This window comes from Narcine bancroftii, chromosome 11 (genome assembly GCF_036971445.1).
Source record: "Narcine bancroftii isolate sNarBan1 chromosome 11, sNarBan1.hap1, whole genome shotgun sequence".
Lineage (NCBI taxonomy): Eukaryota > Metazoa > Chordata > Chondrichthyes > Torpediniformes > Narcinidae > Narcine > Narcine bancroftii.
Window position 1 is genome coordinate 74,124,172 of NC_091479.1, and position 17,407 is coordinate 74,141,578.

A 17,407-nucleotide genomic window follows, 5' to 3' on the forward strand; every position below is an offset into this window, starting at 1 on the left:
AGAAGACTTCATGAACAGAAATACAGAGGCTCCACTGCAAGATGCAAACCACTAGTTAGCCACAGAAACAGATTGCCACATTGCAGTTTGCCAAGAAGATTTTAAGAGCCTACAGAATCCTGCAAAAAGGTCTTGTGGACAGATAAGACCAGGATTAACCTGTATGAGAGTGATGGCAACAGCAAAGTGTGGAGGCATAAAGGAACTGCCCAAGATTAAAAGCATACCACATCATCTGTGAAATGTGGTGGGGGATGTTGTGGCCTAAGCATGTGTGGCTGTCACAGGTATTGGCGCACTTACCCTCACTGATGGCAGTAAAAAAAAATTAATTCTGAGGTGTATAGAAACATCTCAAGTTCAAGCAAATGCCTCCAAATTCATTGGATGGTCTTTCCTCCTATGGCAAGTCAATAATCCCACACACACGGCTAAAGCAACGAAGGAGTTTTTCAAAACTAAAAACTGGAAAATTCTTGAATGACCAAGTCAGCCACCCGATCTAAATCCAATTGAGCATGCCTTCCGTATGTTGAAGAAAAAAAATTGAGGGGACAAGTCCCCAAAACAAGCAGGAGTTGAAGATGACTGAAATGGAGGCCTGGCAGAGATGCTAAGCACTTGGTGATGTCTATGAGTCACAGACTGCAAGCATTCATTGCATACAATGGATACGCAATGAACTACTAAGCATGACTACCTTAATATACCATTGCTATGTTCCAAATATGGAGCCATGAAACACAGGCCTATGCACAAAAATTTCTGTAATTTCTACATGGTCAACCCAAAATGTGCACAAGTACCCTTAAATAAAATCTGGAATGTGCATTCTAATCACATGTGAATTGTTTGATTACAAATTGAAAACTGTGGAGCACAGGGACAAATAAAGGGAAAAAAAACATCTTTGTCCCAAACATTACGGAGGGCACCATAAATCCATCCACCCTACCCACTTTCATGGCTGCTTTCTCGTGTAATGTCACTGCTCTTGCTGTCACACTCAACACCATCCTAATTAGTTGTCCTAATTAAAACAACCCTTTCATCTCAGGAATTAGACTTTGGAATATATCCAACAGCACACTTTCCTTTTTAGGTCAGGAGAGCAAAAATGAATGCAGTTTTCCAATTGACCCTGTACAATTGGGTCAATTTTTCCTCTTTTTAAACTCCAATATTGCATTGACTAAAATGCTATTTGCTGCCTTAACTACTTGTTGAACCTTCCTCTTCATGTTTTTTTGCGATTAATGCACCGAACACTTGGATCTCTCTGAATATTTGCCGTCGTTTTACCCTCAGATGTACCTGTCAAAGCTTAGCCTCCTGTTTGTTTTTTCATATTGTGAACATGGTGGAGTTGTCAATATTGTGCTCAACTGAAGGACCCTTGCTAAATTAATATGTCCTTGAAGAAAAGCTTCTTGACCATTGTTGCAGTTCCAACCATCTGGTTTTTTAACTCTCAAGAGGCTTTGAAGAGTCCTTATGGTAAATTACCCAACCTCTTCTCTGCTTTTGTGGTTATGTTGTCAATATAGTTGGATCAGTTCAGCTTACCATAACTTGACTTTTACTAGGGTGGCTAAGGTGGAGGGATTTACAGTGGACTCCATAATGTTTGGGACAAAGGTATTTTTTCCCTCCTTTATTTGCCTTGTGCTCCACTTTTTTAAATTTGTAATCAAATTGTAATGGATTTGACAATACTGGTAATAGTGAAGGTGAAGTTCAGATACCTGAGTTTTCTCTCATTTGTCATTTAAATACGTTATTCTGACTTTATTTCCCTGCGTTATTAAACAATAGCTGATAGTCATTGAATAATCAGTAAATTCCATTCATTATGGTGGAAAGAATGCAATCAGCTTGGGCTAAGGACACTTGCCTCTTGTGTCCATGTCTATTGGTTTATAACATTTGTACTCAGCATCTTTTCACTCCATCTACTCTTTTTATAATTTTGCTCACTCTTGTCATGATTCTTGGCTCACATTATTGTCAAATGTTGCCTTAATACCATGAATTACTATTGTCGCTGTTGCTCCGTCCGGCATTGAGTTTTGAGTGCATGTTTGACTCAAGATTATAATTGCCAAGTAATTCAGGCAAAGCTTAAAATGCGCATGAGTAGCTTATTGGTGTATAGATATTGGTGGTTTGCACTATTTGTGCAATTTGAAATACATAATTTCAATTTTTATTGTACATGACATGTCCACATACTCAATCTAGACTTCTATGTTTTATTACAGGCAATGCCCATTCAATTGCAACATGCATTGTTTTAATCTATATTATTTTGTGCTACTTCTATAAGTTTTCCTTTGATTTTCTTTCTGGGAATGACAGCCTTGTGACATGCTGTGTAAATACACCTCAGATAATCCTGAAGTGTTTCAATCCAAAACTTCGACCCTTCTTTCTCTCCCACAGATGCTGCTTCATCCACTGAGTTCCTCCAGTAGATTGTGTTTAGCTTCAGATACCTGCATCAGTAATCTCCTGTATGTCTATACATAGCCTTTAGCAATACCTTTTAAGGATTCATCTGAAAGTCCTCTGTCTGATATAGGGCAAGGAAATCCATCATCCTCTTCATGAAGTTGACTTTTGCCCTTAATTATTCTCACAAACTCACAGTAATTTGTTAATGAGGTGTTGGAACCATCTTTTAAAGAAAGAGAATGATAGCTTTAATCCTGTATTAACTTCCATAACCTGCTCTCAGCAGTGCACATTGTCATAATTGCTTTAACTATATAATCTCATATTCTTCTATTTGGTTCGCATTCATTTCTACCACCTATCCAAGTAGAACAAAAATGTTCTCACTTGCACATCTTTAATGCCACTTTTTTCCACACAATCTCTAAATCTAGCAATTTTTGCCTTCTGAGTTCAATTGATACCTTAATGTGGATAAACTCATCAGGTCAAGTCGTGTACTTTATATTGCAAAGATAAAGATACATAACCAATGTTTTGGGTTTGAGCCCTTCAAGTTATGAGCAAAATGTAGGCAATCGCACAATGTTTTATCTTTATCTTTGCTAAATAAAGTTCACGGTTTGACCTGTTGAGTTTATCCAGCATTGTATTTTTACTTCAATCATGGTGTCTCCAGACTTTTGAGTTTTACTGATAGTTGTGATTTAACTGCTTTCCTATTTTCACATGTAATCTCCTTCCTTCTCTCTCCCACCTCCCTCCAAAGCATTGCTATCTCACGTAATCTTTCCTTTCCCAGCCAGAGGGCCATTCCCGATGACACTCACACACATCTCCCTTTCCTCCACCGAGGTTTTTTCCTTTGGGTTTGCTCCCAAATAAAGCTCTTTCCTTAGCTAAAAGCTGAAACTGTTGGAAGTAACAATTTTAACAGTATCTTATGAGGAGAAACAAGTTAATGCTCCAGGACTTGCAGTCAACACCAATCCATCTGCATTCATGCTGACCAATTAAAAAAGATCACACCTGCCTTCCCCAGGCACAAAACGGTGCACATTAGCTGGCTCCAGGATAGCTGTGAGGCTTTGCAGCACTGCAGGACCTGAAGTGTGAAACCTATCACCTGGGGAAATCTGAACCAGCCCTGCTTATGAATCCAACTACCAGCTAAGCTATGGTCCCACATTTAGTATTTATTATAATTGTCTAATGTTCAGGAACTTCCAAAAATGTTCTAACACTATTATAAATAAGCAAATTTTTCAATTAAAACAGTTAAAAGTCTGAATCATAAAGACATTTGAATTAAAAACTGAATATGAAAAGGCTGACCTTCAATCTCCTCTTTCCTAACTGTTGAAGTCAATGAAAGAGAATTCCAGGAGGAGTTCAGCAACACAGAAGAGTTGTGAAAAATATCGCCAACCAACTTCACATTGCTGAGTCCGCAGCTTAATTGCACATGTGCCTGCAACTCCTGAACTTCCTGGCAGTTATACAGGAGAATGCTACTCATTGTGTGAGGAAATGTTGGCTATCCCCCATTATAGTTAGGTTCATGTTTCAGGTTACAGACCTTTCAGTTGTATGCCCTTAGCCACTCAATTTGTTTCTAGATCTCCACAGCTAGGAAATCTCTGTCTCAAACGTTTCCACCATTGATACTCATGTCTGCAATAAAAAGCTTTACTGTCTCTTTATCCTGGCAGTTTTCCTATTGCAGCCTGGAATATCACACCAGATTGGAATAGATGTTGGAAAACTGTTTTTGACCTATGCTGATCTAATTACTCATGGATCCTGCAGACATCTGTCAGACTGCTTCCAAATACTAGATAATTTTCTTTACCACAGCCTGCCAACCCATCCCATTAACCACCCCATCAAGTCATCTCCACACCTTAAATAATAAATATTAGGAGCTCATGAGTGGCCTTGTCCTTTATCATAACAATTGAGACCACTAAAATATTCAGGTCAAACTTCTAAGAATTTCCATTCCCACCCCTACCACCTCCATCACCCCTCGTCTTCACAGCTCTAATCCCACATTGACACCTTTTAGTTTCTCTCATATTCTCCACTCATGCAATTCATCTTGTCCAGGAAACCCTTGTCCAGCTCCTCTAACCTATCCTTACTTTATGCTATCCTACTTTATTAATGTTGATAGTGATTCTTTCAGGTAAAGCTCCTCTAATCTTAAAATACGCTGATATTACCCTTTCCCAAAAAACATATTTTGATGTGGCATAATTACAAACAACTTTCTGATTTCCATTAAGGCTTTCTGACCCAAAAGCCTTGAATTTGTTCTGGTCACCAGGTTCCAATAAAAAAAAATCATCCTATCAGATTTCTCTAACATTATTTAAATAGCTCTGGTCAGGTCAATTAATGGCAAACTATGTGATTGTGACAAATAGATGTTCTCCTTTTATTTCTCATCCTGTCTGCAAGCTTTGACGAGGTTAACAATGGCAGCCTCCACCCAACAGCTCTGCAGCAAAAGGAGTCCAACCTGAAGTGTTAACTGACCATTTCGCTTCATGGAGGCTAACTGACTCATTGAGTTCCCCAGCTTCTCATTGTTTGCTTAAGTTTCTGGTATCAGTAGTTCTTGTGTTTCACTGGCTCCCCACTAGCAAATATATGAAGTGATGCAAATACAGGTTCATTCTTACTTTTCCAGTCACAGACAGAGAATTGGCATTGATGGTTTCTCTTCCCACTTACATGGCATTATTATTTGTGCCCTGCATGGATATATCTTTGTTCCTCCCATTGCTCTTCTTCACCCCACTGCTTTGCAACATCATTAGAAAATAAAGCATACATTTCTACATCAGCAGAAATTTCCTCTGACTCAATAACGATGAGGCCAAAATGATCAACATCAGTCACCATCACAAACTTCATCTCAGCCACCAATTCCATTCTTCTTACTGACAATTGGTTGAAAATGAACCAGACTCTTCTCAGTCTTGCTGTCAATTTTAAGTACATATCGTTTTCTGATACCAGACCAGTTTCAGGTCTAATCAGGTGGCCTATTTCCTCTCTTAACTCAGCTCATCTGTTGAAGCTCTCATTCATAGCTATATTATTGTTGTCTGACTATTCCAGAACAAAACAAGAAGCATGCCCCCTGAAAAATAAAAATGTGGGTTGGGGTGAGGAATGGTGATCAAGTTTGGTTGAGGGAGATCTGATATTAACAGTAAAATTGCCTTGCTAAGGCAGAGTCAGTGAGATAAACCTGGCATGCCAGTAGTAATTTAGGGCATTATTAATGACTGAGTAGGAATAATTAACTTACAGGAGTACATGCCATCAAATGTTGGAACTCACCATGCATATACATTATAAAGAAAGCAAAATGAATGTTGCAAGAACAATATTGCTGCTTTTATTTATTTTTTAAATATAAATCATGTTGCCAAGAGAGTTCCTCAGGTAAGGTAATAATGGAATTTTCATCATCTTTTGCCTTCTTAAGTAATGCTAATCTAATATTCATAAAGTTCAGATATGTATTGCCTATTGAATTTATTATTGACAGAAACATGTGCTGTGAATAATGGTGGCTGTGATCGTACATGCAAAGATACTGCTACAGGAGTCCGGTGCAGTTGTCCTGTTGGATTCACACTGCAACCTGATGGAAAAACATGCAAAGGTTAGTTCCTGTTTTGTTTTAACTTCAACATGTTGTTTAGCATTTTACTTGTTATTATATGGTTTTTGACTTATGCATCTTTTTAAATTTAGACAATTCAATTAAGTTCAATTTTACATTCAACATTTTTAAAAAAATCCTGGTATGGCACATGTAAGCAGCTAACATGCAGTGGGTTACCTGGTTTGTAAAATAACATATAACGTGTGTGTTATATGCTTAAAAATACGGTGCTTTCAGAGACAGATATACTGTAATGTGTGATCTCCATTCATATAAGCAGCTAGTTTTAAAAATCATCTTTTTTTAAATCTGGCTGTTACTGCGTGAAGCTTCATTATTGTTGAGTTCACTGTTAAATACATTTGTGACTATAAATATTCAGGGCAGCTCCTCTGACCCATTACTTTAACAATTTTGCTCTTGACTGGTTTTGTACCTTAAAGGTATTGATACTGATCTAAAGAGGAATCTCTTCACAATTCAAACAAGGAAAGTCAATCAAATAAGGATTACCATATCATAACCTCGGATGCAAGTCTTTCACCTCAATGACTTCTAAATTGAATATAGGAGCAAATTGTGTTTCCATCCATGCTGAGCTAATCAGTTAATAAGTATTTTGATAATTGTGTACCATTTATGTCTTGAGCTGGGAAAATAGTCTCTGATATTCTTGTATGCCTAAAGGTTACAGCTGCAAAATGGATTTGGTCTCTTGATCTTATGAGGTTAAATGTCAGATCTATGGAACTGGAGATGGGTTTTTGTCAAATCCACTTATAATGCTACTTTTAGATCTATGCTACATTGATCAATGCAAATAAACACACAATAACTATTGCCACATTAATATGTTCCCTGCGAAAAGTGCCTTTCAGTGGCTTTGTCATGAGACCAGTTTCCACAGGGCATGTCTTTAGTCTCATTAATCTGTCCATAAAATAATTCAGTGTGGAACCAGGCCCCATAGCTCACCTATACTGCATTAACCATTAGGCATCCATCTACACTAATTATGCATCAATCCATGTTTTTATCTCCCCACAATCCTACCAAATTCCCCCTGGATTCTACCACTCATTTACATTTTACCGACAATTAAAAATAACTAGTTTATTTACCAGTAAGCATTCTTTTTGGGGATGTAGAAGGAAATCAGAGCTTCTGGAGGAATCTCACACAGTCAACACACAAAGTATAGATTGAAGCCAGTCTCTGGAGCTGCGAGGCAGCAGTTCTATAGATGTGCTACTATGGACTGGTAATTCTGCACTGTCCAAATAGAGTACTGTGTGAGGGAGCCTCTGTAGTTTCACACAAAGCATAACAACATCAAAGTTCTGTTGTGCGAGACCCAAGATGTAATGCACAAAGGTCTTGCACATATTTTGCAAACAAATGCCATTCTCTCAGGGTTCCACCATAGCAGTGCTGGCAGTGGAAGGAAAGCAGGGTGCAGATCAAAGGGAGAAGTGGCAGAGAAATGGGAATGGGAGAATCAAGTCTGGTCAAGGTCTATGATTGGATGAGATGGGGAAGTTGGTAACTTGAGCAGTTACATTGCCAGGCCTCAAGGATTTCAGCCACAAGCATGAAAGTAGCGAACACAAGAACATCTATATTGAGGAATAATTTGCAACAATACAAAAACTGTCCTAGACTCTACAACCATGACCTTCAATTAAGAAACTTCTTTTGTCCACATGCACATGATAATTTTGGATGTGACGCATTTTAAGACATTTAAAGCCTCTGTGGGAGTCCTGAAGCTGCTACATGTATGTACATCCCTCACATGAAGAGCCCAGATCCAATGTGCAGGTTAACATTCACATAACACACAAAAATATTGCACTGCATGAAAGAATTTCAAGACCACTGTGTTGTTTTTGTTGAAACTGATCATTTCACTAGTTTCTTTTTGACTTCTGTTGATGTTACAGTGAGAGATCAGTGGATCACAAATATCCTATAAATTCTGCAGCCCAGAGGAGACCATTTAACTCACTACAGATCCTTCCCTATATCCTTTGAAGTCTTTTTCATATATCCATTTCACTTTTAAAAGCCATCATTCATTTTGATTTGAAGATTTTATCAGGTGGAACATTCTTCATGACAACTTTACAATAAATATGTCATCCAACCCCTCCCTTTTTATGTAAAAGCATAACAACATAGAATGCTGCTATTTGATCTATCAGATTATGTCAACTCTTTGGTTAACTAATAACTTGTTCTATCCCTGCTCTTTCCCCTGGGTCTGAATATTTATTTCCTTCACAAAGTTAAACAGCATTCTTTTGAAAATTACTACTAAATCTGCATTCAAGCTTCCTTCAGGCAGTGACTTCTGGATTGTAACAATCCAGAAAATAAATTAATTTATTTTAAAACTTTCCATATGCCATCTCTCTTTATTACACCAAACACCCTAAATCTTGATTCTCTGGATATTATCCCTCATCCTATCTAAAACAGTTTTGTCTTATTGACTCAAAACTCTTTGGGACTTTGAATGAAGATTGGCATATGTCATAGAAAGCATCAAAAATCTAGGTAATTTGCCTCATCCTTTTGTCAATTCCAACCTGATGTGGATGGACATTTTCATCGTTCTTCAGGTAATTGCAGACATTGACATCCAGAGAAAATGTTTTAGTTCCACTGTATCACTGATACTCTTCTAATACCAGGCATCTGAGGGGTCGTGATGCAGGTTATGCTACTTTATGAATGGTCTCTTGCATTCAGGGCATTATTGTCTTTTTGCACTTAGCCTTCTGCAGCTTGTTGTTGAAGGGAAGCATGGACTTCCTTCTTGCACTGCTCTCAAGAATGGTCTGCCTTATTCCATGAGATGATTTCTGCTTCCTCAACACGCCTCCTCTTTTCTTCTGCATTGTATCCACTTGCTTTGAGCAAACAATGCTTTGAGCAAACAATTTCTACAAGCATTGCAGTGGAAGACTAAATTCTAGCTTCAGTAGCATAAACAGGAATAAAAACATGCTTATTTAGGTGACATTGAATTTCATGGTCATAGATAGTTTTCTGTACAGCCCTTTCAAAAGCCCATGCTTCTTTCCCTATCTGAGAGATCTGCATTCAAATGCATCTCAATTGTGTTGCCAAAGCAGATTATGAATTGGGTCTGGAAAAAAGTTTGTGATCTTTAGTTTCAGATCTTTAGTTATGTTGTAATAACTCCTGATCTCAATTTAGCAGTCTATTTTCAGCCAAAAAGCAGAATAATCCTTCCATTTTATAAAACATATTTGGAAATAAATGTTTGATCTTCCATTTTGGTTCAGAAAAGAGCAACTGTCTGAATCAACAACAATTTCTGTCTTCTTCCATCATCCATGGGATCGAGCTATTGAAGTGTCCATTTGTAGGGAGTGAGTAATTCTAGAAATATTATCAAAAGAATCTACAACTAAACTATGACAAATTACAACTATGACAAAAAACTATGACATATCTACTTAGAAATTGTATTTAATCTAACCATGTAGAGTATTCATTGAAAATAATCTATAGATTGGACTATAACTTGCCCATATCCCATCCCATTCTGTTGTTTGAAATGAATGAAGCCAATTAAAAGGATGAACCATGCTGGTGTGGGCCATAGTGTCACTGTGGACCAGATAGGGAATGGACATTTACTGCTCTGAGGACATTAAATTTTCTCTCCTCTTTTAATGCCTCTCTCCCTTAAAATGCTGTCATCATTCTCCCCTTATAAAATATATATTGTATTCAGTGCATTTATATTATCCTTGACAGCAGAAATCGCTGCATCTCTGGTCCCCAGATAATAATAATGTGGCTGCATTAATGTCATGGTTTCTCCCTGTACAAAGATGAATCAGTCAATTTTCCTGCGACATTTGCAAATCAGGAGTCTGAATTTTAGCAGGGAAATATCTATATCAAAATCTTTATCTCAGCTCTGAACTCTGAATCATGTGGTTTGATTCTCTCAAATCTGGAGAGCAGTGGAAATTAGAAACCTCATATATTGTGGCTCTGGCCCAACTGAAAACCAAGGATAGGAAAAAATTTGTTCAGTGTATAATATGAACTGGAGAGATATCCATTCAGAATATCTTTATTGGTTGAAATGTCATCTTTGCATTAGAGTATATTTATTTCTAAAATTAGTTTTTATTTTCTTCCCTTGCAGATATTGATGAATGTTTAATAAATAATGGTGGATGCGACCATTTCTGCAGGAATACAGTTGGCAGCTTTGAGTGCAGCTGTCGAAAAGGCTACAAGCTCCTGACAGATGAACGATCTTGCCAAGGTAAGTCTTGATCTACATTATTTCTAAGCCAGTCTGGAGTTGAAAAAAATAATCTGAACACCATTCACACAAGCTGGCAATTCAACATTTGGATATCAATGTTAAAATAAACACACAAAAACAGGAGGTAAAACACAGGATTCTGTTGACACCGTGGTTAAGTGAAAAAACACACAAATGCTGGAGAAACTCAGCAGGTCAAACAGTGCCTTTATGTAGCAAAGGTGAAGATACATCACCAGCGTTTCGGGCTTGAGCCCTTCATCAAGGTGTGGGGGAACATGAGAAATGTCCAAATTAAAGGGGGAAGAAGGGATGGGGGGTGGTGAGGGTGGAAGATGATAGGTGGAGGGGATGGAGGAGGAACCTAGGCTTGGTGGAGAGAGAAAGGAAGTAGGAACTGGAATGACTAGTTAAGGGGGGAAAAAGGCAAGCTGATTAGTGGAATGGGGTGAACTCAATGTTCATGCCCTCGGGGTTGGAGGGTGCCCAGATGAAATATGTGGTGTTATTCCTCCAATCTGCAGGTGGTGAGGGTGGGGTAGTGTGAAAGGCCATGGACAGACATGTGTGACTCAGAATTGAAAAGGTTGGTTACAGGGAAGTCGCTTTTGTTGCGGATGGAGAGGAGGTGCTGGGCGAAGCAATCTCCTAATCTAACATCAGAGTGAAGGCCAGAGGGTGCACCAGATGTAGCAAATGAGTTGTTTGGAGGTACAAGTGAAGTGTTGCTTCCCCTGAAAGATCTGTTTAGGACCTCAGACCATGGTGAGGGAGAAAGTGTGGGTGCAAGTATTACACCTCCTACGACCACAGTGGAAGGTGCCGGAGGGGGCGATGGGTTGGGAGGGAAGAGTGCACAAGGGAGTCACGGAGAGAATGGTCCTGTCGGAAGGCTGAGAAGGGAGGAGAAGGAAAAATGTGTCTGGCGGTGGGATCCTATAGTAAGTACCAAAAATTCCAACAGATAATATGTTGGATGCGGAGGCTGGTGGGAATGGAGGAGATGCGGGTGAGGGCTGAGTTAATAGTGGTGGAGGAGAAACCACGTTTGTGGAAGAAGGCAGACATTTCAGAGAACAGGAGGATGAGTAAATCATCTGATCTGTTGAGCCTACTGTGCCATTCAATACATCATTGCTGATTTTGCCATGGTCTTAGTTCCATTTACCTGCTTTTTTCCACATAACCATTAATTCCTCCTCTATGCAAAACCCTATCTAATTTAACAAAGCAGCCTCCACTACTTCCTTGAGCAATGAATTACAAGATTCACTGCTCTAAGGTAAAAGCAATTCCTTCGCATCTCCATCCCAAATATACTCACATGAATTTTTCTAAGTTCTCTAGTTCTAGCCTCACCTACCAATGGAAACAACTTTCCTGCCTCAATCTTATCTATCCCTTTTATAATTTTTTTTTTGTTTCCATAATTCTTCTGAATTCTAGGAAGTTCCAGGAACCTCAATCTCTTCTCAGAGACTAAGCTCCTTACCTCCAGATTCAACCTGGTGAACCTCGTCTGTACTGTCTTAGAAGCCAATGCATCTTTTTTTCAAATAAGGAGATTAAAACTGTAAGCAGGCCTCCAGGTTGATGTTAGTTTTCTTAAGCCTATTAAAGACCATACCAGAGTTTTGGTGTTTCTGAACAAGTTGTATCAAGGTGCATGATACAATGTGATCTCAATCACAGTATTCTGATCTGCAGTTTGCGAATAGAAGATGATGGTTTATTTTATTTTGAAGGTGAAGGAATATTAATCAATATTATCAAGATGGCTTCAAGGAATTTGATTTTAACTTTCATGACAGAGCAGAAAACTGTCAATTTCAAGTGCCCGTTTTTGCATCTCACTCAATATGTTTTTCCATTTCAGACACTGATTTTTATATTCTAAGCTCCACCATCTGAAAATGATGCAATGGGCTCTCTCAGGATTGTATCAGCAGGTTAGGACGAGGGCCCTGGATGGTTTTTATCCCAGATTTGATAGATACCCATCTTCATTATGCATTCCTGGATCAAATTGACATCAAATTCCAGAATGATTTATGTGTTGTATGTTCTAGTCTCCTTTCCTCCAGCATTCCACCTCCTCCCCCTCTCCATTCACAGACTCACCCCACCTCCCCCTAATGTGTCCTCCCTCCCCATTGTTACCTCTTGCCTGTGGGCCTGTGCTCCTCCCATAGAACCATAGAGCACAGGACGAGGTCTCTGACCCTTCTTGTCATGGCAAAAGCAATTTTTTTTGGTTGCCTAGTCCCACTGACCTTCAACCAGTCCATCCCTCTCCCATCCATGTACCTGACCAAATTCCTCTTAAGTGTTAAAATTGAGCCCATAACCTACCCTCAGTGGAAAAAAGCTGATCTATATTTACTCCATCTAACCCCCTCATAATTTTAAATATATCAAGTCTTTACCTGTTTAACCTTTTCCTGTAACTCAGTTCCTGAAGTCTGGGCAACATCTTTCTATCTTATTGATATATTTCCTGTAGTTGGGTGACAAAAACTGCAATCAATACTCCACATTTGGCCTCACCAATTTTTTATACAACTTTACCATAACATCCCAACTCCTGTACTCAATATTTTGATTTATGAAGACCAATATACCAAAAGCTCTATTTCTAACCCTATGCTACTTTCAAGGAATTATGTATCTGTTTTTCCAGATCCCTCTGTTCCACCACACACCTCAGTGTTCTACCATTTACCAATGTAGGTCCTTTCTTGGTTTGTCCTTCCAAATGCAACACCTCACACTTGTCTGCATTAAATTCCATCTGCTATTTTTCAGCCCATTTTCCCAGCAGGTCCAATCCCTCTGCAAGCTTTGAAAACCTTCTTCGCTGTCCATAAAACCTCCAATCTTAGTGTCATCTACAAACTTGCTGATCCAATTTACCACATTATCATCCAGATCATTAATATAGATGACAAACAGCAATGGTCCCAGCATCGATCCCTGAGGTACACCACTATCACAGGGCTCCAGTCTGAGAAGCAATCATCCACCACTACTCTGGCTTCTCCCATCCAATCATTGTCAAATCCAGTTCACATTTCACCATGAATACCTAGCATCTGAACCTTCCTGACTACCCTCTCGTGTGAGACCTTGTCAAAATCCATACCCTTTCCTTCATCAAATTTCCTGCTAACCTTCTCGAAAAATTCTATGATTGGTTAAACATGACCTACTATGCACAAAGCCATGTTGATTATCCCTAAACAGTCCATGGCTATCCAGATAATTGTACATCTGATCCCTTAGAACACTTTCCAATAATTTACCTACCACTGATGTCAGGCTCACTGGCCTATAATTTCCAAAGTTACTTTTGGAGCCTTTTTTTTAAAAACCACAGAACAATGTGAGTTATCCTCCAATCCTCTGGCGCCACACCTGTGGCTAAGGAAATTTTAAATATTTCTGCCAGAATTCCTGAAATTCCGACATAAGCCTTCCTCAGATGTGAGGGAATATCCTGTCAGGCTCTGGAGATTTATCTACCCTTATTTGCTTTAAGAGAGCAAGCATTTCCTCCTCTTTAATCTGTATAGGTTCCATGACCTCACTGCTTGTTTTCGTTACTTCCCACGATTCTGTGCCCTTTATTTGATTAAGATCACCCCATCTCTTTTGGTTCCTTTCAAAGCTGTCCAGTCTGATCTTCAAGGGGACCGATTTTATTCCTTACTATCCTTTTGCTCTTAATATACCCATGGAAACCCATAGTCTTCCAAAACAATCTCATATCTTCTTTTAGCCTTCCTGATTTCTTTCAAAGTTTTTCTTGCATTTTTTTATATACTCTTCAAATACCTCATTTGTTCTGTTTTGCCTATACCTGTTATACAACCTCTCTCTTCTTCCGAACCCGATCCCCAATATCCCTCGAAAACCAAGGTTACTTGGTCTTTGATCCTGAAAGGAGCATACAAACTCTGTACTCTCAACTCGAGGCTCCGACCTTTTCTTCTCCATAATTAACCTGAAGCTAATGGCACTATGATCACTGGACCCAAAATGTTCCCCAACACATACTTCAGTCACCTGTCCCTAAAAGCAGATCCAGTATTGCACTCTCTCTAGTTAGTACCTCTATATATTGATTTAGAAAACTTTCCTGAACACATTTGACAAACTCCAAGCCATCCAGCCCTTTTACAGTATGGGAACCGCAGTCAATATATGGAAAATTAATATCTCCTACTATCACGACCTTATGTTTTCTGCAGTTGTCTGCTATATCTCTACACGTTCCTCCAATTCTCACTGTCTATTGGGTGGTCTATAACACAACCCCATGAGTGTGGTCATATTTTTCCCATTCCTCAGCTCCACCCATATAGCCTCAGTAGATACACCGTCTGCTCCATCCTGCCTGAGCACAACTGTGATATTTTCCCTGATAAGCAATGTCACTCCTCCCCCTTTCATCGGCCCCTATTCTATTGCGTCTTAAGCAATGGAAACCTGAAATTTTGAGCTGCCAGTCCTGCCTCTACTGAAACCACGTTTCACTAATGGGTCACAATGTCAAAATTCCACATACCAATCCATGCTCTAAGTTTGTTTGCCTTTTCTACGATACTCCTTGCATTGAAATAGATGCACCTGAGAGCATTTCCACCACGTACAACCTGTTGACGTCTAACGGTAAATGCAATTTTAACATCATCTTTTCCCTCCTCCTCTATCTGCTCTGGCACTTTGGTTCCTCTTCCCTTGAAAATCTAATTTAAACCCACCTGAGAAGCACGAGGAAACCTTACTACAAGGAAAGGAGTCCTCCTCCAGTTCACATGTAAACTGTCCCATCAGAACAGGTCTCACCTTCCATGGAAGTGAGCTCAATGACCATGAAACCTGAAGCCCTCCCTCCTGCACTATGTCTTTCGCCACATGTTGAGCTGCATTATTCTCCTATTTTTAACCTCACTAGTATGTGGCATGGCTAGCAATCCCGAGATCACTACCTGGGAGGTCCTGTCCTTCAACCTAGCATCTCACTCCCTGAACGCTCCTTGCAGGACCTCCTCACCCTTTCTACCCACGGCATCTGGCTGCTCATCCTCCCTCCTGAGTATGCTGTGAACTAAGTCTGAGATATCTCGGATCCTGGCACCAGGGAGGCAACGTATTCTCTGGGATATTTGATCACTTCCTTATCTGTCCCCTTAACTATGGAATCCCCTATCATTAAAGCTCACCTCTTCTCCTCCATTGCTTTCATAGCCACAGGACTAGACTCCGTGCCAGAGACCTGATCTCCATGGCTTGTCCATGGTAGCCCCCCCCCTCCCCTCCAACAGTATCCAAAATTGTGTACTTGTTATTAAGGGGGATGGCCACAGGGATGCCCTGCATTACCTGCCTGTTCCCTTACCCTCTCCTGAATGTCATCCATCTACCCTCCACCTACCTCCTAGGTGTGATAGTGTCCCTATAACTTCTGCCTATCAACCCCCACCCCCCCCCCCCCGCCTCCCGATTGATCCAGAGTTCCTCCAACTCCAGATCCAATTCCTTAACTCAGCTTTTCAGAAGCTGCAGCTGGATGCACTTCTTGCAGATGAAGTCATCTGGGATATTCCTGGCTTCCCTGATGCACCACATTTTGCAAGAGGAACATTCCCCTGCCTTAGCTGCTATTCCCACTGTCTATGACTAGATGAACAAATAAATGCTATTTTAAAAACTTGCCCTTCCCTGTGCCTATCTGCTGAATCTTTTTTGTTCCTCAAATAGGGTGGCCCTTTTTGATTTTAACTCTGACTATTCCTGGCCTCTTACCCATTCTCCCTGCCCCCACCATTTTAATCAGGCACCTGCATCATACCCTGATGAAAGGCTGAAGCCCGAAATGTTAATCACGTATAAAATACGCTGTTTGACCAGCTGAGTTTCTGCAGAATTGTGTTTTTACGTTTGGTTTTGAAAAGACTGAATTAGTCCAGTGTAATGGGAGAGAGAGAATGCTTCTTCAGATTTATTTTGTAAGGTAATGAACCATTAAACAAGAAATGTCTATAAAAAGTAACATGAAGGATTTCTCTTGTGAATGTCTACTTTTTTCTCATTTGATGCATGGTTGGAAAACATGCAATTGATTTTCTTTCACTAAGAGAGAAAAGTATTTTCAGAATTCACTCTGTTGGCCAGTGAGAGATTTGATCATGTGTTCATGTTGGCTTGTGCTGAATCTTTTATTGGCGCCAGAAGCCAAGCCAAAGATTGCAGAAACAATCCCATCAATAAAATGCCAGTCCCCGCTCAGGGTCAAAGCTCCTTGGTGAGTTTATCCTGATCTTCGCTCTCTTTTGTTCCTCTGAGAGAGACAAATTGACAGTATTTATTCATATGTTAAACTCTTTTTTTCTTTGTGAGGTTTTTCAGTTGGTTGTTTTTCCAGACTCTTTTGTGTAGTCTTCCAAAGGCGCTATTTGCCTTGGCGAATCTGTTGTCTATCTTGTTATCGATCCTTGCATCCGATGAAATGGTGCAGCCGAGATAGGTAAACTGGTTGACCGTTTTGAGTTTTGTGTGCCTGATGGAGATGTGGGGGGGCTGGTAGTCATGATGGGGAGCTGGCTGATGGAGGACCTCAGTTTTTTTCAGGCTGACTTCCAGGCCAAACATTTTGGCAGTTTCCGCAAAACAGGACGTCAAGCGCTGAAGAGCTGGCCCAGACAGTAGGTGTGGCTAAGCTCTCAGCCAATTGCTGTAAGCACAGTCATTACATACTCTAGATACTGTAACTATATACATTGGTGATAGGTCTGTACTATCACAGCTACAAGCTTCAATCTTGTTAAATATCGATTCACCTCTTGAAACAATTCATTTTTTTGTCTTTATTAGCGATGGCACTTGAACAGAGTTAAGGTTTAGCAGTAGATAGAGGATCAAGTTCCACTTTACATCATAAATGTGTA

At 39.7% G+C, this 17,407-nt stretch overlaps 1 protein-coding gene across 8 annotated transcripts in view; it reads left to right on the forward strand.

The window, feature by feature from the left end:
• Positions 1–17,407, forward strand: part of scube1 (signal peptide, CUB domain, EGF-like 1) — a 224,172-nt gene that overhangs the window by 149,222 nt on the left and 57,543 nt on the right. For all 8 annotated transcript variants that reach the window (XM_069903410.1, XM_069903409.1, XM_069903408.1 and 5 more), the window contains 2 exons: positions 6,020–6,136; positions 10,332–10,454. In XM_069903410.1, coding sequence (XP_069759511.1) covers positions 6,020–6,136; positions 10,332–10,454 — 240 coding nt within the window. The remainder of the gene's footprint in view (positions 1–6,019; positions 6,137–10,331; positions 10,455–17,407) is intronic.